The 24,213-nt window shown below is 38.8% G+C and overlaps 1 protein-coding gene and 1 long non-coding RNA gene across 3 annotated transcripts in view; one reads left to right on the top strand and one right to left on the bottom strand.

Annotated features, from left to right (window-relative positions):
- LOC134738606 (uncharacterized) overlaps positions 1-22,688 on the bottom strand; it is a 105,030-nt gene extending 82,342 nt beyond the window's left edge. The window contains exons 1-2 of the long non-coding RNA XR_010124468.1: positions 21,098-22,688; positions 19,216-19,313 (exon numbers count right to left, since the gene is read on the bottom strand). This is a non-coding gene — a long non-coding RNA (uncharacterized LOC134738606). The remainder of the gene's footprint in view (positions 1-19,215; positions 19,314-21,097) is intronic.
- Positions 22,689-23,817: 1,129 nt separating this feature from the next.
- GNAO1 (G protein subunit alpha o1) overlaps positions 23,818-24,213 on the top strand; it is a 168,824-nt gene continuing 168,428 nt past the window's right edge. For both annotated transcript variants that reach the window (XM_054453267.2, XM_054453268.2), the window contains exons 1-2: positions 23,818-23,947; positions 24,167-24,209. In XM_054453267.2, coding sequence (XP_054309242.1) covers positions 23,830-23,947; positions 24,167-24,209 — 161 coding nt within the window. In that variant the 5' untranslated portion in view covers positions 23,818-23,829. The remainder of the gene's footprint in view (positions 23,948-24,166; positions 24,210-24,213) is intronic.

Consider the following 24,213-nt stretch of genomic DNA (forward strand, 5'->3'; position numbering starts at 1 on the left):
AAATCCTAGGACTAAGTGAGGTAATAACTTCTGATATTAAAAAATATAAAAGTGATTGCCAAAAGAAACAAAGAATTGAGTTTACCTTAAAGTTAAATCCTATTCAGACTGTCAAATAAATTAAATGATATATTAGCAGAAATGACCAAATTCCTATCTACACATAGTGAAGGCAGCTGAAAAAGCTCCCTGGGGACAAAGCCATTTCTGTTTGTGGCTTTTTTATGTTCTAGTGCTTCCTTACACTGAATCAGTTTCTTACAAAAACATCAAACACCAAAATGCATGTCTCTAGTATATACTTTAGTAGAAATATAAATGCATGTGGCTTTCTACCAAAAACCTCAAATGAATTAAGAGAGGCATTGGGGTTTTGCTTTTAGTAAAGAACTATGAGTTCCTTTTTCTTAGAATTTTTGCATCTATATTCATGAGGAATATTAGTTTGTAATTTTCTTTTATTGTAATGTCTTTGTCTGGTTCTGGTATCAGGCTAATGCTGGCCTCATAGAATGAAGTCAGAAGTATTTCCTTCTCTTCAGTTTTCCAGACGAGAAATGTTATTATTTCTTCCTTAAAAGTTTAGTAGAATTCTCAGTGAAGCCACCTGGACCTGTCATTCTCTTCATGGAAAGTTTTTAACTATAAATTCAATTTCTTTAATAAATATAGGATTATTCAGGCTATCTAGTTCTTCTTGAGTAAGCTTTGTTAGTTTGAGTCTTTTAGAATGAATTTGTCCATTTAATCTAAATTGTTGAATTTATTGGCATAAAGTTGTTCAAAATATTCCCTCATCCCTATTAATATCAGTGTAATCTGTAGTGGTGTAACTTCTCTCATTATTGATATTGGTAATTTTTGTGTCCTATATTTTTTCCTTTTCATTCTAGCTAGAGATTTAGCAGTTTTACTTATCTTCTTAAAAAGCAGTTTTTTGTTTCATTGATTTCCCTCTACTGTTTTAATATTTCACTGATATCTGTTCTGAAACATTCTGGTATGTTATTATTTCCTCCCTTTTTCATACTTTGAGAGTTTAACTTACTCCTCCAGTTTCTTTTCTTTCCTCCTCCTCCTTTTTTCTCCTTCCTTCTCTTTTCCTTTTTTTAAGAGATAGGGTCTCACTGTATTGCCCAGGCTGGAGTGCAGTAGCTATTCACAGGCATGACCACACGGTGGCCTCAAACTACTGGGCTCAAGTGATCCTCCTTCCTGAGCCTCCTGAGTAGCTGAGATTATAGGCATGCAAGACTGCACCCAGCTTCTTCCAGTTTCTTAAAATGGAAAGTTAGGTTATTAATTTGAGACCTTTCTTTAATGCTATAAATTTTCCTGTAAGTACTGCTTTATCAGCATCCCGCAAATTTTAGTATATGTTCACTTTCATTTAGTTCAAAATATTCTCTACATTATCTTTTGATTTCTTCTTTGATTATGGTGACTGAGAAGTATGCTATTTAGTTTTTTAAAATTTGGAGATCTTCCATACATCTTTCTGTTGCTTATTTCTCATTTAATACCATTGTGGTTAGAGAACATACTTTGTATGGTTTTAATTTTTAAATGTGTAAAAATGTGTTTTATGGCCTAGAATATATGCTTGAAAAGAACATGTATTCTGTCCCTCATGAGTAAGGTGTTTTATAAATGTCATTGAGGGAAGTCTAGTTGATAGTGGTTTTCAAGTCATTTACATTTTTACTAATTTTCCATTTACTTGTTTTATGAATCACTGGGAAAGCAGTGTTGATCATTCCAAATATAATTGTGTATTTCTCCTTTAATTTCTGTCCGTTTTTGTTGTATACATTTTGAGTCTGTGTAATTAGGTGCATAAATGTTTTGAATTATTATTTCTTCTTGATGAATTTCTCCTTCCATCATTATGAAATTACATTCTTCATCCTTGGTGATAGTCTTTGCTGTGAAATTTACTTTCTCTGATATTAGCCACTCCAGCTTTCTTTTGATAAGTGTTAGCATGGTATATCTTTTTTCATCCTTCTACTTTTAAACTCAACTGTGTTTCTTGTAGACAGCATATATTTTTTATTGTTTTTTATTCAATCTGATAATATCTGCCTTTTAATCAGAGTGTTTATCCCACGTACATTTAAGGTTAACCATTGATAATGGTTAAATAAGTCTAACATCGTGCTATTTATTTTCTATTTGTTCTATTATTTTATCTCTTCTCTTTTTCAGCATACTTTTGGATTATTTTTATTATTCCACTTTATCTCCTTTGTTTATTATCTATAACTTTTGTTTTGCTATTTTAGTAGTTGTTTTAAGGTTTATAGTATACATCTTTAACCTATCACAGTGTAACTTCAAGTGATACTGGTTTATATAGAAGATTCCTAAATTATATACTTCCATTTCTCCCCTCCTACTTTTTTTGTCATATATTTACTTATGCTGTAAACTCCATTTTGTCATATATTTTACTTACAATATTCACTCCACAGCACATTATATGGTTGGTGCAAAAGTAACTGCAGCTTTTACTATTAAAAGTAATGGCAAAACCTAAAAATCAAAATTGCTTTTGCACAACCTAATATTATTTGTTGTCTTTTAAAGAGGTTTAAATAATAAGAAACGTAGTTGTCATTTCTGGTGTTCTTTATTTCTTTCTGTAGGTACCTATTTCCACTGGTGCTATTTTACTTCTGCCTGGAAGACTTTCTTCAGAATTTCTAGGAGTACAGGTCTACTGCTGATAAATAATTCTGTCTTCTACATGTGAAAAAGTGATTATTTTGTCTAGATTTTTGAGAGAGATTTTCTCTGGGCATATAATTCTAGGTTCAAAGTATTTTTCTTTTGGTATTTTTCAGATATTGATCCAGTCTTATCATTTGTAGCATTTCCAAAGAGAAATTGGTTTTAATCCTTATCTTTTTTTTCTGTACATAACGCATCCTTATTCCATAGCTGTTTGTAAGATTTACTCTTTATCATTGGTTTTGAGCAGTTTCATTATGAGACTTAGTGTAGTTTTGTTCAAATTTCTTGTGATTGGGGTTCACCATTGATATGGTTTGGCTCTGTGTCCCCACCCAAACATCACCTTGAATTGTAATAATCCCCACATGTCATGGGAGGGACCTGGTGAGAAGTAATTGAATCATGGGGGTGAGTCTTTCCCATGCTGTTCTCATGATAGTAAGTTTCATGAGATCTGATAGTTTTATAAAGGAGAGTTCCCCTGCACAAGTTCTCTCTTGCCTGCTGCCATGTAAGACGTGACTTTGCTCCTCATTTACCTTCTGCCATGATTGTGAGGCCTCCACAGCCATGTGGAACTGTGAGTCAATTAAACCTCTTTTCTTTATAAATTAACTAGTCTCACGTATGTCTTTATTAGCAGCATGAGAACACACTAATGCAACCATGATCCTTGGATCTATGGATTTGTAGTTTTCATCAAAATTCAACATTTTTATTATTTCTTTATTGACCCTTATTTTTTTCCTGATTTCCCTTTGGGAACTCTAATTATACATACATTAGCTGGCTTAAAGTTGTCCCTCACTGCTCTTTATTTTTAAGCAGCTTTATTGAGATGTAATTCACATACCATGAAATTCATTCACTTAAAGTGTACATGTTAATGGTTTTTAGCATATTCAGGAAATTATGCAACCATCACTACTACATAATTTTAGAATGTTTTCATCACTGAGAAATCCCATACTCATATTTCATTAGTTTCCCATGGATACCACAACAAATCACTGCAAACTTAGTGGCTAAAGCAATACAAATGTATTATCTTAGACTTCTAGAGTCAGAGTCTGAAATGGTCCCACTGGGCAAATATCAAAGTGTCTGCAAGGCTGCATTCCTTTCTGGAGGCTGTAGAGAAAGACTCATTTCCTTGCCTTTCCTAGTTTCTAGAAGGCACCCGCATTTCTGGGCTGATGACCTCCCCTTCCTCCATCTGCAAAGCCAGCAACACTGTATCTAATTATTAACATTTCTCTCTCTGACAAAACCTGGGAGAGGTTCTTTAGTTTTAACAATTCATGTGATTAAATATTCAAGTGGATAATTCAAGATAATCTTTTCATCTCAAGGCCTGTACACCTGATCACATCTGTAAAGTTCTTTTTGTCATGTGAGGTAACATATTCACAGGTTCTAGAATTAAAACGTGGACATCTTTGGGGACTACTCTTCTGCCTACCACACCCACTAGCAGCAACTCCCTCATCCTCCCCCTGTCCCACTCTAAGCAACCACTAATCCACTTTGTTTTTATAGATTTGCCTATTCTGGACATTTTATATAAATGGAATTATATAATACCTAGTCTTTTGTGCCTGGTTTCTTTCACTTAGCATAATGTTTTCAAGGTTTATCTATGCTGTAGTATGTATCAGCACTTCATTTCTTTTGGATAATATTTCATTGTACGGATATACCACATTTTATTCATCAATTCATCAACTGATGGACATTTCGGTTGTTTCTACTTTTTGGCTTATGAATAATGCTGCTAAGAAGATTAAGTTTTTTTGTGGACATATGTTTTCATTTTTATTGGGTATACAATTAGAGTGGAATTGTACTGTAAGATACATTTAATTTTTTGAGAAACTATCAAACTGTTTTCCAGTTTGCTGGTAGGCAGTATCATTTTACATTCCTAGCAGTAATTGATGAGGGTTCCAGTTTGTCCACATCCTCAATAGAACTTATAATTGTCTGTCTTTTTTATTATAGCCATTCCAGTAAGTGTAAATTGGTATTTCACTGTGGTCTTGGTTTGCATTTCCTTACTAAGAATGTTGAGCATCTTTATATGTCATTACTAGCTATACGTATATCTTCTTTGGGGAAATGTCTATTCAGACCCTTTGTCCATTTTTAAATTGAGCTATTTGCCTTTTTATTATTGAGTTATAAGAGTTATTTATATATTCTGGATACAAGTCCCTTAACAGGCATATAATTTAAAAATATTTTCTCCCAATAGGAACGCTTTTACACTGTTGGTGGGACTGTAAATTAGTTCAACCATTGTGGAAGACAGTGTGGTGATTCCTCAAGGATCTAGAATTAGAAATACCATTTGACTCAGCAATCCCATTACTGGGTATATACCCAAAGGATTATAAATCATGCTACTATGAAGACACATTCACACATATGTTTATTGTGGCACTATTCACAATAGCAAAGACTTGGAACCAACCCAAATGTCCATCAATGATAGACCGGATTAAGAAAATGTGGCACATATACACCATAGAATACTATGCAGCCATAAAAAAGCTGAGTTCATGTCCTTTGCGGGGACATGGATGAAGCTGGAAACCATCATTCTGAGCAAACTATCACAAGGACAGAAAACCAAACACCACATGTTCTCACTCATAGATGGGAATTGAATGAGTACCCTTGGACACAGGGCAGGGAACATCACACACTGGGGCCTGCCAGGGGGTGGGGGGCTGGGGGAGGGATAGCATTAGGAGAAATGCCTAATGTAAATGATGAGTTGATGGGTGCAGTAAACCAACATGGTTTACATGTATACCTATATAACAAACTTGCACGTTGTGCACATGTACCCTAGAACTTAAAGTATAATAAAAAAAATTTCTCCCATCTGTGGGTTGTCTTTTTACTTTCTTGATGGTGTCCTTTAAAGCATGAAGATTTTAACTTTGATGAAGTCCAATTTACCTATTTTTCTTTTGTCACTTGTACTTACTGTGTTGTATCTAAGAAACCAATTGCCCCAATAACAGGAAGATTTATTCCTATGGTTTCTTATGAGATTTTTTTTTAAGTTTAGCTCTTAAATTTAGGTCTATGATCAATTTTGAGACATAATAATTTCAGCATTTGGTGTGAGATAGAGGTTCAATTGATTCCTTAAAATGTAGGAATCTAGACTATTTTTTTCTCTATCTGATTGTCTTGATATCCTTGTCAAAAATCAATTGACCATAAAAGTAAGGATTTCTTTCTGGACTCTTAATTCCATGCCATTGATCTATATATGTCTCTGAATAGCTTTCCTTGTGCCAGTATTACACTGGCTTCATTACTTTAGCTTCACAGTACATTTTAAAATCAGGAAGTGTGAGTCCTCAACTTTGTTCTTCTTTTTCAGTATTGTTTTGTCCATTCTGAGTCCCTTACAGTTTCACATGAATTTTATGATCAGCCTGATAATTTTTTTAAAGCCAGCTGAGATTTGATAGAAATTGCACTGAATCTGTAGATCAATTTGCGGAGTATTGCTTTCTTAACATTATTAGTTAAGTCTTCTAACCCATTAACATGAGATGTCTTTCCAATTATTTGGATCCCCTTTAATTTATTTCAACAATATTTTGTAGTTTTTTTTTTGTTTTTGAGGCAGGGTCTTCTCTGTTACCCAGGCTGGAGTGCAGTGACATGATCAGGAGTCACTCAGCCTTGACCTCCCTGGCTCATATAGTCCTCCTACCTCAATCTTCCCAAGTAGCTGGGACTATAGGCATGTGCTACCACTCCTGGCTAATTTTTTAATTTTTTGTAGAGACAGGGTCTCAACATGTTTCTCAGGCTGGTCTCAACTCTTAGGCTCAAGCAATCCTCCCACCTCAGCCTCCCAAAGTGCTGGGATTAAGGCGTGAGCCACTGCAGCTGGCCAAATTTTATAGTTTTGAATGTATTAGTCTTGCATTTCTTTTTCTAACTACTTTTTTAAATTGATGAAAATTATATAAATGTATAGTGTACAACATGATGTTTTAAAACACATCTATATCGTGGAATGGCGAAATAAAGCTAATTAACATGCATTACCTCACATACTTCCCATTTTTAGTGTGATGAGCACACTTAAAATCTACTATCTTAGCCATTTTCAAGTATACAATACATTGTTACCAACTATAGTCATCATGTTGGACACTAGCTCTCTTACATAAAAAGGATACACTAAGATCAAGTGAGATTTATCCCAGGAATACAAAGTTGCTTTAATATCTGAAAATCAATGTAATATGCTATCTTAACAGAAAAAAGAACAAAAACCACATGATCATTTCAACTGATGCAGAAAAAGAACTGTTGGATTTTGTGTAATGCCTTTTCTGCATCATTTGACCAAATCCCACTTGATCATTGTGTATCCCTTTTATACATGGCTGGATTTGGTTTTCTAATATTTTGTTCAAAAATTTGCATCTATATTCATGAGGAATATGGGCTTGAAGTTTTCTTATGATGTCATTGTCTGATTTTGGTTTTCTGGTGACATAGATTAAATTGGGAAGTGTTTCTTCCTGTTCTATATTTTGAGAGTTTGAGAAAGATTAAAATTGATTTTTCCCAATTTTTTATTGTGGTGAAATACATATAACATAAAATTATCTTTTTTTTTTTTTTTAAGACGGAGTCTCACTCTGTCGCCCAGGCTGGAGCGCAGTGATGCAATCTCGGCTCACTGCAAGCTCCGTCTCCCAGATTCACGCCATTCTCCTGCCTCAGCTCCGGAGTAGCTGGGGACTACAGGCGCCCGCCACCACGCCCGGCTAATTTTTTTTTTGTATTTTTAGTAGACACGGGGTTTCACCATGCTAGCCAGGATGGTCTTGATCTCCTGACCTCGTGATCCACCTGCCTCAGCCTCCCAAAGCGCTGGGATTACAGGCGTGAGCCACCGCGCCCGGCCAACAATTTTTAAGTGTATAGTTCAGTGTATTAAATGCATTCATAACGTTGAGCAATCATTATCACCATCATATCATCTCTTTTCATCTTGTAAAACTGAAACTCTATACCCATTAAACAATAACTGCCCACTGTCCATTTCCCCCTCTCCCTGGCTCCTGGCAACCACCATTCTCCTCTCTGTCCCTATGATTTTGCTCTATGATTCTGACTACTCTATTTACCTCATATAGTGTAATCAGAGAATTTGTCTTTTTGTGACTAGCTTATTTAATTTACCATAATGTCCTCAAGGTTCATCCATATTGTAGCATATGTAAGAATTCCATTCCTGTTTAAGGCTAAATAATATTCCATTCAACATATATACCACATGTGCTTATCCATTCACCCATCAATGGATACTTGAGTTGCTTCCAGGTTTTAGCTATTGTGAACAATGTTACTATGATCATGCGTGTATAAACATCTCTTTAAGACCCTTTCCATTCTTTTAGGTCTATGTTGAGAAACTTAATTGCTGGATCATATGTTAATCCTATTTTTAATTGTTTATGAAACTGTCATTCTGTTTTCCACAGTAGCTGTACCATTTTACATTCCCATCAAGAGTATATAAGGTTCCAATTATTTCCCAACCTCAGCAATACTTGTTATTTTTTCTTTTAATAGTAGCCATCTTTATGAATGTGAAGGTAGTATTTCACTGCAGTTTTTATTTGCATATCCCCAGTGAGTAGTGATGTCGAGCATCTTTTCATGTGTTTATTGGTCATTTGTATATCTTCTTTGAAGACATGCCTATTTAAGTCTTTTGTCCATTTTTAATCAGGTTGCCTTCTTGTTGAGTTTTAGGAGTTCTCTACATTTTCTGGATATTAATGCCTTATGAGATATATGATTTGCAAATATTTCCTCCAATTTTATGGGTTGCCTTTTTACTCTGTTGATATTGTCTTTTGATGAACAATTTTTTTAAAAAATTGTTTTTTTAAAAAATTGTTTTTTAAAAAATTAAGAGATCCCATTTGTCTATTTTTTGTTTTGTAGCCTGAGACTTTGGTGTCATATCCAAGAAAACATAGCTACATCCAACATCATGAAGGTTTGCCCTGTTTTCTTGTAAGAGTTTTATAGTTTTAGATCTTAAATTTAGGCCTTTGATTCGTTTTGAGTTAATTTTTGTACGGTGTTAAAGGTCCAACTTCATTCTTTCTCATGTAAATATCCAGTTTTCCCAGCACCATTTGCTGAAAAGAATTTTTTTTCCCTATTAAATAGTCTTGGCATTCTTGTCAAAATCATTCGACCATATACGTGAGGGCTTATTCTCGGGCTCCCTTTTCTCTTCCATTGTCTATATGGCTGTCCTGATACCAGTACCACACTGTTTTGGTCACTGTAACTTTGGCATAAGTTTTGAAATCAGGAAGTGTGAGTTCTCCAGCTTTGTTCTTTTTCAAGATTGTTTTGGCTAATCAGGGTTCCTTGAGATTCCATATGAATTTTAGAATGAGTTTTTCTATTTCTGTAAAAATTGTCATTAGGATTTTGATAGGGATTCCATCAAATCTGTACATCTTTTAAGTAGCATTGACATCTTAACAATATTAAATCTGGAACTGATTCTCTGAATGTTTGGAGGAATTGACCAGTGAAGCCTTTTGGGTCTGAGCTTCTCTCTGTGGAAAATTTTGCATTACTAATTCAATCTCTTTATTTGTTATAAGTCTATTCAGATCTTTTATTTCTTGAGTCAGTTTCAGTTTATTCATTTCATCTAAGCTAATTTTTGGCATTCAATTATTCATTTATAATCTTTTTATTTTGATAAGGTTAGTTTTACAGTTTTACTAATGTTAAGTTCATAGTAATGTTATGACATTTAATGTTTTAATTATGTAATGTCATGACATTTAATGACAATTAATGTTGTACTAATATTAAGGTTAGTAGTAATGTTTCCTCTTTCATTTTAGGTTTAGTAATTTAAATTTTCTCTTTTATTTCCCCCTGGTCAGAAAAGCTAAAAGTTTATCTATTTTGTTGATTGTTTTCAAGAACCAGCTTTTGGTTTCATTAATTTTCTCTACTGTTTTTCCATTCTGTATTTCACTTATGTCCTCTCTAATCTTATTATTTCCATCATCTGCTTACTTTGGGCTTAGTTTGCTCTTCACTTTAAGTTTTCTATGATGAAGATTAGAATATGGACTATTTTTTTCTTATTTAATATATGCATTTACAGCTATATATAATATAATATTAATATAGATATTTATAGCCACTGCTTTAGCTGAATTCTACTGGTTTTGGCATGTTGTATTTATATTTTCACTTATTTCATTGTATTTTCTAATTTCTCCTGTCATTTCTTCCTCAGTCCATTGATTATTTAGGAGTGTGTTGTTTTTTATATATTTGTGAATTTCCCAAATTTCCTTCTGTTATTAGTTTTTAATTTAATCTCCTTGTGGTAAGAGATACACTTTGTTGATTTCAATCCTTTTAAATTTATTAAGGCTTATTTTGTGCCCTAACATTGGTCTAGCGTGGAGAGTATTTCATGTCAACTTGAGAAGAATGTATATTCCACTGTCGTCAGGTGGAGAGTTCTATAGATGTCTGTTAGGCCTAGTTGACTTATATATTGTTCAAGTTTTCTATTTCCTTTTTAATCTTCTATATAGTTATGCTGATTGAGAGTGGGATACAGAAGTCTATTATTATTGAATTATTTTTCCCTTCAATTCTGTCAGTTTTTGTTTCATATATCTTGGGACTCTGTTGCTATGTGCATATATGTTTACAATTATTATATGTCCAACTGTTATATCTTCCTTTTATCATTATAAAATGTCCCTCTTTGTCTTTAGTAACAATTTGTGTCTCAAAACACAAAACAATTTGTGTTTTGTCTGATATTAGTATAGCTCCTTTACCTCTTTTGGTTACTGTTTGCATGGTTCTTTTTTCCTCATCCTTCTAGTTTTAACAGATTTGTATCTCTGAATCTAAAGTGTGCTCTTGTAGACAGCATATAGTTGAATTATTTTTTAATACATTCTGCAAATCTCTGCCTTTTACTTTGCATATTTAATCCATTTACATTTAATGTAATTACTGATATAATTTATGTCTGCCTAATTTAAAATTTTCTTTTTTCTCTGTGTATTCATTCTGGATAGTTTGTATTTCTATGCCATCAGGGTCATTAATCTTTTTTTCTTTAATATCTAATGTGCTATTGACCCCATCTAGTTTATTTTTTATCTTAGACATTACAGTTTTTATCTCTAGATATTTAATTTGGGCCTCTTTTAAAAAATATATATGAAGTCTCTACTCACAGATATAATGCAGTTATAATAACTTCTAATATCTTTGTCTTCTAATTCCAACATCTGCATCAGTTTTTAGATGGATGGATTACCTTTCTTAATGTGGGTCAGATTTTCTTGGTTTTCTGCATGCCCAGAAATATTTACTTGGATCCAGTCATTATGAATGTTGCCTTTTTGGCTGCTGGATATTTTCATATTTTTAAAAAATATTCTTGGGTTTTGTTTCAGGGCATGGTTAAATTCCTTGGAAATAATTTGATCATTTTGAATCTTGCTTGTGAGGCAAGACCAATGTATAACAACATTTAGTCTGAAACTAATTATTCCCCACTACTGTAGCAAGACCCTTTTGAGCACTCTCTCCAATACTTTATAAATTAGGAGATGTTCTGGTCTGGCTGACAGAAATAGGCACTATTATTAGACCTGTGTAAGTGCTGTCACTGTTCCCCCTAACTCTCTTTGATGGTTATTTCCCCAGTCTTTAACAGTTTCCCCATATGCATGTGCCAATTATTAATTGGAATACTCAAAAGATTCTCTGCAGATCTTTAGAGTTCTGTGTGCAGCTTTCTCCTCTCCAGTACTTTATCCTAAGAACTCTAGCTTCCTTGGTCTCTCCAGACTCCCAGCTCTATCTCCTCAACCCATGGAGTCTACTAAGCTTTACCTGGCTTCCTCCTTTTTGCACCACAACCTAAAAAATCCCTCAAGGCAGTAAGCTGTGGTAACCATGAGGTCACCTCATTTGTTTCCTATCTGTCAGGAATCACTGTTATTCATAGCCTGATGTCCAGGATCTTGAAAATCATTATTTCATGTATCTTGTCTGCTCTTTCTTATAGTTGTTTCAGATGGGATGGTAGATAAACAGGCAGTAACTGTTATTCCATCTTGACAAGAAACAGAAGTCTTTCCCTGGGTTTCTTGATGGCTCCCATGGGCTCCAAATGGCTGAGAATTTTTCTAAACCACAGGGGGTACCTTATGACACACTTGATGTAATGTAAAAGGAAGTCTACAAAATGCTCTTCGAAGTATTCATTCCAAAAATGTTTAATCTGAATCTGAGGACTATTGCATCCAAGTCAGGGTAGGCCTCACATAAGCCACCATCCTACAACAAAGAGCAGTTGTAGTGGCTCCTCCTGTCTCCAGAGTTCCTTTCTCTTTATATCTATATATACTTGACTATATGTTACACCTATAATGGCATACATAGGCACATTGACGAAGTCAATATTTAAGCATGAATCCAGATCCAAGAGGAAGAAGACACTTTCCTCCATTGTCCTAAAATATAGGCCACTGATGGAGATATCATTGATTCATGCATTTCTAAGTCACTATGTTATCTTTACCTTAGAGACAGCAGGGCCCAAATTATAAGGTAAAATCTGAACTCTTAAAATTCTGAGGTACTTGTATGAACTAGTAGCCAGAGTGCATCTAGCTGGGCATTACAACCTATATAAAGTTTCCCCAATCCAGTAAGTAGAAAAATACAAACAAAATAATATTCTAAAATGTAGCAATATTATGATATTCAGAAATTCCTCATGGAAAAGTAGTTTTCCCATGATCTGTCAAAATCAAGTTTGCCTGGGGATGGAATGGCCCTGATAAGGAAGGATCAAGCACCAGAGACTGGGTTTCTCAAAATGTGGTTTTCCCAAGGTATCTCAAAATTATTTGCAGGTACATGTTCAAATGCAGATTTCTAAGGCCCACTTCAGAGTTACTGAATCACAATGTCTAAGGATGGAGTCCAGGAACTTGCATTTTTAATAAGCACATTTGGGGATTTTTCTGAACATTAAGGTTTGAGAATAACTATAGGCAATCCCATTGGGACTAGGCAAGATAGCAGGTTCATATGATAGGCACCAAAAATCCAAATGTGTAGGCATCCAAAATCCAAATATGTGGGATTCATGCTATAGATGTCTGTTAGGCCTTAATCATGGTGTGAAGGGAGTCTGACAGTAAGCAAAGGATTATTGTAGGCTATTATAGAGGTGAGAGGAAGGCACCATGATGTCAACAGGCAGATATCCAAAAGTGAAGAGATGTGTAGGGAGTCAGGCATCGACAATAGGCAAAGTTCCAAACAGACAGATGATGGGCATTAGAGATATAGCAGCTTGTAATAAGAATCTAGTCATGCAGGCTTTGGTTTAGGGATTGGCTTCTAATTTCAATGAGGCTGAAGGAATCAACATAGAACCGCAATCTCAAAGCAGGGTCAAAGGCAGATACACAGAACCTAAAAGAGGCTCATTACTAGAACTAGTCACAAGCACCAAGGAAATCACCTACTCCGTAGGGCCAGGGTAAGCTCAAAAAAGGACCAGCACAGAGACTGATTTGATGCTCAACCACCCCGAAGCATTTGGATTTTCTTGCTTATGGCCTGGATTAGTCCAGGACCTGTGCCAAGGGTTAGCCTGCCCTAGGGAGCTAAGCGGCCCTGCTGAAAAGCCTAGAAAAGACCTACCTGGCTCAACTTCCCATGCCCTACCTGAATTCTGTTTAAGGCGTAAGCCTCAGGATGTTGTCACAGGAGTGATGGTAGTTTTTCTAAGTAGTTACAATCATAGCAGTTAGATGTAAAAGAAGCTGATTCCTAAACACAGTAGCTCCCTAAGGGAGGAAGGAGGCAGCTGGAGCTGGATTCTAGAGCCAACAGCAAGTTATCTTCACCCCTAAGAAATTCTGAAATGTCTCAGCTTAGTCCTCTAGGCCAGGGAACCCAGATGTTCTCTGTGCAATTCTGATTTTCTTTAAAATAGCAGATTACTTTTGTAGAAAAAAAAAAAGCCTTTTTCGACTGAACGCAGTGGCTAACACCTGTAATCCTAGTATTTGGGAGGCCAAGGTGGATGGATTGTTTGAGCTCAGGAGTTCTACAGCAGCCTAAGCAACATGGTGAAACCCTGTCTCTACAAAAAAATACAAAAATTAGTCTGGCGTGGTGGCTTGCACCTGCGACCCCAGCTACTTTGGGGGGCTGAGGCAGGAGGATCACTTGAGCCCAGAAGTTGGAGGTTGCAGGGAGGCAAGATCGCACCACTGCTCTCCAGCCTGGACAACAGAGTGAGACCCTGACTCAAAAAAAAAGAAGAAAAAAGGAAAAGAAAAAAAAATTTTAAGTTTTTTATATACATACATTAAGCATTTTGTTTTAACCTAAAACGTATAAATATACATCCATGAACCAGACTTCTTTTTTTTTTCTTGAAATGAAGTCTTGCTCTTGTCACCAGGCTGGAGTGCAATGGCATGATCTCGGCTCACTGCAACCTCCACCTCCCAGGTTCAAGTAGTTCTCCTGCCTCAGCCTCTGGAGTAGCTGGGATTACAGGCACCTGCCACCACGTCCAGCTAATTTTTTTTTTTTTTTGTATTTTTTTTAGTAGAGACAGGGTTTCACTATGTTGGCCAGGCTGGTCTTGAACTCCTGACCTCAGGTGATCCACCTGCCTTGGCCTCCCAAAGTGCTGGGATTACAGGCGTGAGCCACCACGCCAGGCCCATGAACCAGACTTTCAATGAAGAGCAAAGGTGAATCCTTCAATGTTATTTGATTGGAGTTCCGATATTCTCTCTACCGATTTCTAAAAAACTTAATTTTTAATTTACAATTGGATAAATTCATAAACCCTTGGTTCCTTCATGCTCAGAGCTACTAGTATCTCTGAGGTTATGAAAGCATCATGCTGAATTCCTCCATCCCCTCAATGACACCCTTTCAACAAGTAATAGCAACTAATATTTGCTAACTGAGTGACTGGTAGGAAGTAAGTGAAGAATCAAGAGAACTGTTAGAGCCATACCAGAGAAAATCACAAGAAAGGCAGGACTGCAAAGATCTAGTGGAGGCTATGAGAAAAGGTAAACCCCTTCTTAAGCTCATCTGCCCCTTTAGTTACCACTGGCTGTCTCACTCCTGGATTTATGTGACTCCCTTAGCTATACTTTCCCAGCCCCCTGGGATGTTCCCCACTCACCCTATTCACTCACAAAGAAATATTGTCAAAATCAATTGGGTGATGATTAGGAGCCATTATCTGCCTGCTGTGCTGAAAAGGATACAGGGCTATCTGCAGAAACCTTTCATGACGGGCTAAAAAAATATTCCAGTATATCTAGGAGTGGTGTCACTTCTAAGTGGGAAAATCAAAGTCAATCCATAGTCTTTTCATACTACTGGCTTGTTACGTTTACAAGGTGTTATATTTCTAAAGCAAACACTATACGAAATATGAAAAATTCATGCTTGACTTAAAGGGAGGAAAAAAGTAAAGGGAACCATTTTGATAGTGGAACAGATATACTCAGATTCAAGGATTGAATAAATAGATTCGTAACATTTTCTTGCTTTGCCCTCTGGAGCTCTGCCTTCTGTAATCTCCCCAGTGTCAGTCCTCCAGTTTCTCTGTCCTCGCAACTCGGATTTAGAATTATGGATAAAAGGTGCCTAACATCCAATTTCTTGATTGAGGAAACTAAGGCCTGGAAAGTGAATTAAGTCTCCCAAAGTTGGCGAGAGACTAAAAGTCTTGTCTCTTCATTCTATCCAGTGTTCTTTTCACTCTGCTGACTTTCTTGGTATTACTTCCCTTCAGTTTTGAAAATTACTTTCATTTATTATTTGTCCAAACCTATTGAGACTAAAACGTCACATTATATTTAATAGTTGCATATCATCTACTGCCAATTTCTGGTTTTCACCTTTGAGGGAGCGGATGCTGCAAAACATGGTGAATATTCTGATAAATATACACTACAAAGATAATCTATTCTGCTTTAAGAGCTAGGAATGATTTATTGGAATAGATATCATGGGATTGTAAATTTCTTGGGTAAAGTTCATTATGATGATCAGTAATATCCAACAAAGTAGGAGAAGGATTACTGAGTAAAGTAAAAACCCACTAAAATATGAATAGCATAATTGGTGCCTGTGCTATTTAAAAAAGCAACTGAGATGAACCTCGGATCTTCGGGAAGTGGCATGATGTGGCAGAAAGAACACTGTCTTGGAATTCAGAAAATTAAGGTGTCCATCCTGATCACTCAATTTATGAGCTATGTGATCTTAGGTAAATCACTTGGACTTCTCTAAGCTAAATTTCATTATGCATGCAATGAAAAACAGAAATCCTGGCTATTTCAAGTAGCTGTTATAAGGATTGAATTAAATAATATATGAGAGATTATTACAATTCAAAAGTCTGAGACCATATGCCTCTGCATGATGGCAGAGGACCATGTGTGTTGTATTCAACAGTATATTCCCAACATTTAACATAGTGTCTGGCACATGGTAAGCATACAATAAATATGGAAGACATTCATGAATTAAATAAACGAAGATAATTATAGGAAAAAATATCATTCTTATCACTATTTCTTGCTGTGGAAATGTTTATGGGGGGATAAAGCCAAGTATATGAATAGAGCAGAGGCGGGGAAGCCAAAAAAAGGAACAAAATGATTGGTATCACTTCCTTCCTAGAACAGAAGCAGAGGTTACAGAATCAAAAAAAGAATGATCAAAGTGACCAATCTCTAAACCTACCTTTTTTCTTTCATTGCCTCATTCACCCCACCTCTCAATCCCACCATTGATTTTTTTTTTTAAGATTGCCTTTGGGCATTGACCTCATTAATTTCAGAGTCATGGTTAAGCCATTGCTTTCAGTGTTTTTATTAAGACCTGTATATGTCCTCTCTGTAGTCATTAGAAACAGTGCTGTTTTTCATTTATATTGGATGTAACTAATTCAGAGTTCTTTCCTTAGCCCTCTCCAAAGACTACAATGGCCAGGGGGAGAGACAGTGGACTTCAGGGACTACTTGAGAGGAAAATCAGTACAGTTCATTTCTTTTTACTTAACTAAAATGACTCTAGGTAAAAGTCCTATGGGACAGATGCCTGGTTGAAAATGTATCTCTCACTGAGTTGTCCTTTTTTAGTTTTATAGATGTGCTCCATCACACACACAGGAATTTCATAAAAATGTTTTTCTTTGCCACAGAGGTCAGGGTTTTGCAGGTCTTTGAAGAATAGATAACACTCCTAAATGTCAGCTCAACTAAAGAACCATGTTACCCGACTGGAACGCCTCAATCTTGGTACTTGGCAGACTTTGGGAACACCTCAAACCACATGTACTTTAGAGAATGCAGACAAGTCACAAAATTAATTCAGTCTAGTCTGGCCAAACACTCTCAATGTACTTCTAAATCTGAACTAATTGATAGCCTCTCCTCCCCCAATTACACTTGCTATAGCCAATTCAATTGGTTTTAACTGGATTCACATAAAATTCACCTACTTTTTGCTTTCACAAATATAACTGACAGGAACAAACAAAAACAGTTCTATCTGTAAAAACCAATGGTAATAAAACTTTGGACCTGGAAGCTTACAGAAGACTAATGAGATAATGTCTAAAATGTGTTTAGCTGCATGTGTGAAAGGCTCTATGGAGATAGAAAATATGATAAATAATGCAAGTAACCTTTGTGTCAGGAAAGCTCCTGTCTTCTGGAGGATATAATAAGTATTAAATAAATATTTTACAAATATGTTCCTGCTAATCTTTTCTGTCAACTCCAACCCAGGTAGGTTGAAAAGGACTATTACTCCCATCAAAACAAGTAAGAATCTTAGTTTCTAATGAAAAGTTTTCCGAGAAAATTCCAATTGGAATCCATGACTTTAGGTAACGCTTTCATATTAAGCCAAGCTTCTGACTTCAATTTCAGCTCTTGGTCCATTTCATTGTCAATGTGAAAGCACTAGTCTTGGCCCCCTCCAACTTTTCACTCTATTCAAGCCAAAGGCATCCCTGTGGGATACTCTAGCTATCCTAAATTGAAAAAAAAAAATCACAAAGCACACCCTCTTTGGGGTTCTTCAACCATCAAAGAACATTCAACAAATTCTGTTGTCAACACTGACCACATAATGGACTTCAATAACTTAAGAGCTCAACTCAATTACCTATAAACCTTAATCTGCTCCTTCATGAAAATCCCTTCACTTAAAAGTACACAAAACCTTTATTTCTTCTTATGACATCTCTTATCCCTAAAATTATAAATAAGAAAACTAATTTTTCATGAATTTTATAAAATAACAAAATGGGACACAAAATTGAGCCCAAAATTTTCTGATGGGAATGTCAAAAACACCTGGCAAACACTCTTCTCACAAGCTGGCATAGGCCTATAAATCTCCCATTTGTTTGTTTAAAATCTGTATCATTTCATTTTTCAGAGCCTTACTTGAAGACAAGCCATTACCTTTTTGAACTCATCCAATCCTAAGCATTTTCTAGAATAATCAAGTAAAAAAAATTCTACTACAAAAATAAAAAAGTCTCAGAGGTGGGAAGAGCTTTGTTATATTGTCTGATTTAGCCCTTGCTAAATCAGCCCTTGTTTAGTTAACAAATATTGAAACTGATGACTTGTGGGCAGTGGGCCATCCTTGATCTTTGGGAATATATACAAAGTAATAAGACAACTCTGTCCCCTAAAAGGAGTTTACAGTTTACTAATGTTTTCCCAAAGTACCTGAGTACTTGGGGAGAAGGTATGGATGTAAAAATGAAGATTCCTAAGCTTAGCCTCCAACTTACTGATTCAGAAATTCTAGGGATTAAACCAAGAAATCTGTTCTTTAAAAAGCATCTTGGGTAATTCTTGTGCACAACATTTGAGAACCACCACTCTGGTAGGTCTGAGAGATGTGCACAAATATGAGTTAGGGAAATGCTGAATAGAGGGCTCATCTTTTAGGGACATAAAAAAATTGATCAGCACCTTCCCTCATTAATGCCAGATACAAACTGGAAAAAAAAGAAAAGTCATCTCTTAGCCAAAACCAGACATTCTTCTAAATCATATTCACCACTAAGTTGGATTGTGAGTTATCAATTTTATAACAGAAACACTTAGTGCAGAAACCCAAAATTTCTAGTGACCTACCATTCTCCCTAAAATGCCTAATTCACTGCGTACATTGGCTCACACCTGTAATCCCAGCACTTTGGGAAGCCGAGGCTGGCAGATCACTTGAGGTCAGGAGTTGGAGACCAGCCTGCCCAACATGGTGAAACCCTGTCTCTACTAAAAATACAAAAAAAAGTAGCTGAGCATGGGTGCTCACCTGTAATCCCAGCTACTCGCGAGGCTGAGGCATGAGAATCTCTTGAATCTGGGAGACAGAGGTTCCTGTGAGCCAAAATTGCGCCACTGCACTCCAGCCTGGGCAACAGAGTGAGATTCCATCTCAAAAAAAAAAAAAAATAATAATAATAATAATAAAATGACTAATTCACTGGATATTTAGTTTCATTTAGGTTATGAACCACATATTTTAGCCTATTTTCTTCCCGTGAGAGTAGTATTCATTAGTAATTTTTATAGTTTTTTTTCCCTTTGACAGAAATACAAAAAAACTAGTAAACGTAAAAACTGTTGAATTTAGAAACATGTGAGATATCTGGGCTTTAAGAAAGTAAGCTCTTAGCAGAATTAACTGGCACATATGGATTCTGTATAAGACCAAATTTTGTACACAGAAAAATCACCTGGGGAGTGGCTATCAATCCAAATGGCTGAAGAGTCTGAGTTGGTAAAAGTAAGATGGATAACTGAATTTTTAAAAAGCATCCCAGCTAATTCTAATGTAAATTGTTTTGAGAAAACATTCCAGAATTTTCAAGATTTCAAGATTCCAAGTTCGTGACATCCCAACCTGTCTTCATGTCTAAATCAATATATTAAACATAGTAGACTGCCAATGCATACATATTTAAATAATTAAAGTAATTTTATATTTAATTAAAGTATAAAAGGGAACAAATAGGGGAAGTCAGTTTACCTAATCAGAGCCCACATTCTGTAAGTCAGAGCTGGGGAATCTTATTGATATAATGAATTGCCCTCCAGATCTAGGAGCCACATGCAGTAAAGAGCTTTGCTGTTGTTTCTTTTAGAGAGTATATAAAATACTCTAATTATCTACTTTTAAAATTAAAAATATACTGAATGATGTATGTGTGTAGCAAAGGGAATGGCTGAGGTTGGAGGGAGAGTTATTCTCTGGACATCAACAATAATCCGAGAAATAAAATCCTGAGGATCATATAAAATAAAACCAAATAGAATCTGTCCTTGGTCTAAGCATCTCCCGCTGCTGATGTTAGGACAGTAATTTCCTCATTCCCACGGGAATTAATTGTGAAAAATTAAACACTTGTGGTATTATCTAATTACTAATAATTCACAGAGAACTGAGAGATTCTTATCCTCACGTCCTTTGGGGGAACCTGAATATGAGTGGGTTCTGGGGTTGTATGCTTTCTATAAGTCTGGGAAGCACACTTTATATGTGTATATAATATGCTGTTTCTCAGATAGTCCACAAACATGTGAAAGGAGCACTAGCTTACTACTTACAGGTAGTAGTAAGAAGAATAACTGTTCGTGACCCTAAACAGTTAGCGGCTCAGCTTCTTCAGCTATAAAATGGGTACTCAGGTTGATCTGTATTCATGGTCCAGGTTCTTTGCACTCAGCCATGATGCTTCCCACGCCATGTGCTTAACTGAGGTTTATGTGGGAGGATCACATGAGATAATTTTTGTAAAAGTGCTCTGTAAGCTGTAAAGCACTATACAGATGAAGCGGATTATTATTAGTCTTTTACGAAGCCCAGCGATAAAGATGCAAAGTGACCCAGAAAAAGAAAACTGAGTAGGCAAACCTGAAATACAACATCTATAGCCCCTAGAACAGTTACCCTGTACATGGTAGGTAGGTGCTTAATAAGTAAAGAAAAACACAAAACAGGTTTGTGCCTCCATCATACGAGGTCTGACACCAAGAAGAAATAAATATACCTAAGGTCAATGATAGTTTCATTCAACCATACAAACCCAAATAATCCAAGAGCCTAAGATTTTAAATTAAAAATTACTTCAAAGAAAGAGCATGGAAACGTGAAATGTGACCCAGCATCCGCAATTAAATAGTTATATTCTTACCTCTTCAGTCTTTCCAATGCAGTCTTGCAGGGATACAGGACCTGGGTGAGGTTGTGGAGTGCTTCCCCGCACCTGGTAGATCTACATAACTGTTCCTAGCAACCTCTTGAGGAAATAACACATTCTATAGAATGTTGGGTACCTACGCTCTCTGTTTTGGATTTGAAAGGCTGCGTTTTAGTGATTTTTAAGCCAAACCAGATTTATCCCCTAACATCCCCCCAAAAACACGCACAGAAAAGAAGAATGAGGGGGGCAGGTAGGTAGAGAAGCAGTTATTCACTTTATAAAACAATTCTCTATAGGATTCTTTTGTCAGTTTCCTAGACTATGTAAAATGTGATTCAAATTAAAATATTTAAATCACATACCCACAACTTGACATGGGCAGCTATTTGTAAAATGAGGCAAACCCACACTGAGAAATACCAAATTAAAAAAAAAATCAGGGAAAAAATATTTTCTTCTGGGTGGCCCTAAACTGTTTTCTTTTTCCCCATTGCAAATGTATTTTTATGCTGGGTTACATTTCCAAAACAGGAGTGTTTTTTTTTTTCTATCGTTGAAATGAAACAAACAAGTTTGCTTTCAGAGCTACAGAAATGCCCAACTGTTAGAAAAAAAAAAAAACGTTTTCCACTGGCCGCTTGCCTCTCTTATCCCCATGCAACCTTGCCTATTGGCCCCTTTCCCTAGGAGAGCCCCTGGGGCTGTCTGATGGAACTGATTGTAAAACTATTTTGTGCAGTAAAAAATTCGTTTCTTCAAAATCTGAGACCACCCAGAACATGCCCAATCTTTGGCAAATATCGACTGGTTTCCTCAGTATTTGACTAGCTGTACACCGAGTAACTGTCCCGGGTTTCTGGGTCTTTATCTGAGAAGAAATGAGGGGGAAATGTTTCAGAAGATGAAAAAAGGAAGAAAACCTCTCATCCAAAATCTGTTCAAAATTCATTTTGTGTGTTTCGAAAGGGGAGGACAGGAGAATTTAGTGCAAAGACGACCTCCACCAAGCTAAACCGTCCAACATTTGCAAAAGCTTTTAAAATAAACTGCTCAGGGATCAGGGGTTTGCTGGAAACTCCCGGTCGCTTGAAGCCCTGTCTCTCCACTCCAGGCACCCAGGCCACCCCAGGGTGGGCACCCCTCCTGCAAGGAGAGCGGCGGCTGGGATCTCGGAGCAGGGTCGGCGATGGCCCTGGAGGCAGCGGCTCCCAGAGAAAAGGCCCTGGCTTTTCTCCACCCGCTGCGTTCCTCTCCTTACAGCCTCGGCTCTCACATACTAGGTGCTCAATAAATGTGGACACAGGAAGCGAAAAGTCCGAATCTGTCCTTACGCCCCCAAGGCGAATTCTGGGGCGCGCGGGTTTATTCCGACCCACTACCACATCGCGTTTCCTGAGGTAACCCGGCCTCGGCTCTGCGGCCCCAGCGGCTGGAGAGCCACGGAGAAGGCGGGCTGCGGGCGACAAGATGGAGAGCCGGCCCGAGAGGGACAGAGGCCGCGCTGGCAGCGAGCTGGGGGTCCCACCTGACCGCCGTACGGGCAGCCCGGCCCCGCGCTCCCATTGACAAGGAGGTCCGCGCCGCCCGCGCGTGGGGCGGGGGCGGGGGCGGGGTGGTGCGCCCCGGCGCGCGCCCGGCCTCACTCCCCGCCCCCGCCAGTCCCGCACGCACCCACCCCGGGGGAGCCGCGGGCCGGGAGGGCGCTGGGGGGAGGGGCAGGCCGCTCCGCGAGCGCGTGTGCGCGCCGCCGCCGGCTGACGCGAACTCCGGCGCGCGCCTCCTCCGCCCCGCGCCCTCCCCTTCCCGGGTGCCCGGCGCGCGGCCCTGCTGACGTCAGCTGGCTGCCCGCGGAGCCGGGTGCGCAGAGCCGCTGGCGCATTCGCGCGCTGCGCTCGCCTCCTCCCCCTTCCCGGGCCCAGGCGCGCGCGCGCTCGTTCGCTCTCCCATTTTTTTTTTCCCCTCCCTCCCTGCCTCTCTCTCTCTCCCTCTCCCTCGAGCTCCCGGCTGGCCGCGGCTCCCTGGCGCTCTCCCTCTCTCTCCGGTAGGCTCACCGAGCGATGCGAGCTCTGGGAGACAGCGACGCCGCCTCCCGCTAGAGACCTGCCCCTCGGCCCGGCCCCCTGCCCAACCCTGCCCAGCCCGCGGGGGTCGGCGAAGGCGCCGCGGACGCACCGACGGCTGAAGAGCGGCGATGCACATGCACTAGCAGCACCCCCTAACTCACTCCCTCCACATCCCGCGCCGCCGCCGCCGCCTCCTCCACCTCCTCCGCCGCCGCCGCCGCCTCCTCCTCCTCCGGCAGCCGCGGCAGCAGGACCCACCCTGCCCCCCACCCCACCCTCCGTCGGCTCCGGCTGCGGCTCCAGCCTCGACTATTATTTTATTTATTTTGGGTCGTGCACAAGCCTCAGTGCCTGCAGTCCGCGCCTCCTCGGCCCGCGGGCGCCTCCTCCCTTGGTTCCGGAGCCCCAGACCCCGGCCACCCTCGATTCGACAACCCCAGACCCCTGCCAGCTGCCGCGAGTCTCCGCTGCTGGAATCTTGTTAGCGGCTGTCTTTTTGGGGGGTTCTGGTTTCCCGACATTTTTGTTTCCAGCCCAGGAGAGGATATCGTGATTTTCCCCCTTGAGCCCAGGCTCTGCTCTCTGGGGGGGTGGGGGGCGCTCCGAGCCGGGGAGCCGTGCCAGCCGAGTCGTGCGGGCTGTGGCAGGGAAGGGGCCACCATGGGATGTACTCTGAGCGCAGAGGAGAGAGCCGCCCTCGAGCGGAGCAAGGCGATTGAGAAAAACCTCAAAGAGGATGGCATCAGCGCCGCCAAAGACGTGAAATTACTCCTGCTGGGTAAGGACCGCCGCTGCTACCCCCATCCCCCGACCCCCGCCACTCCGCACCCCCTGCCACCAGCTCCCCCACCCCACCCGCGCCCGGGAGACCTGGTCCCCAAGTTGGCACCACCATGTGCCCAGGATCGCCCACCCCCTCGCATGCCTTAGTCCCCCCTCCCCCTGTTCCCTTAAGCTGACACTCACCAGTTTTTCCCCACTGTCTGTGTCCCAACAGGGGCTGGAGAATCAGGAAAAAGCACCATTGTGAAGCAGATGAAGTAA

Source organism: Pongo pygmaeus, chromosome 18, assembly GCF_028885625.2.
Source record: "Pongo pygmaeus isolate AG05252 chromosome 18, NHGRI_mPonPyg2-v2.0_pri, whole genome shotgun sequence".
NCBI classification, from domain to species: domain Eukaryota; kingdom Metazoa; phylum Chordata; class Mammalia; order Primates; family Hominidae; genus Pongo; species Pongo pygmaeus.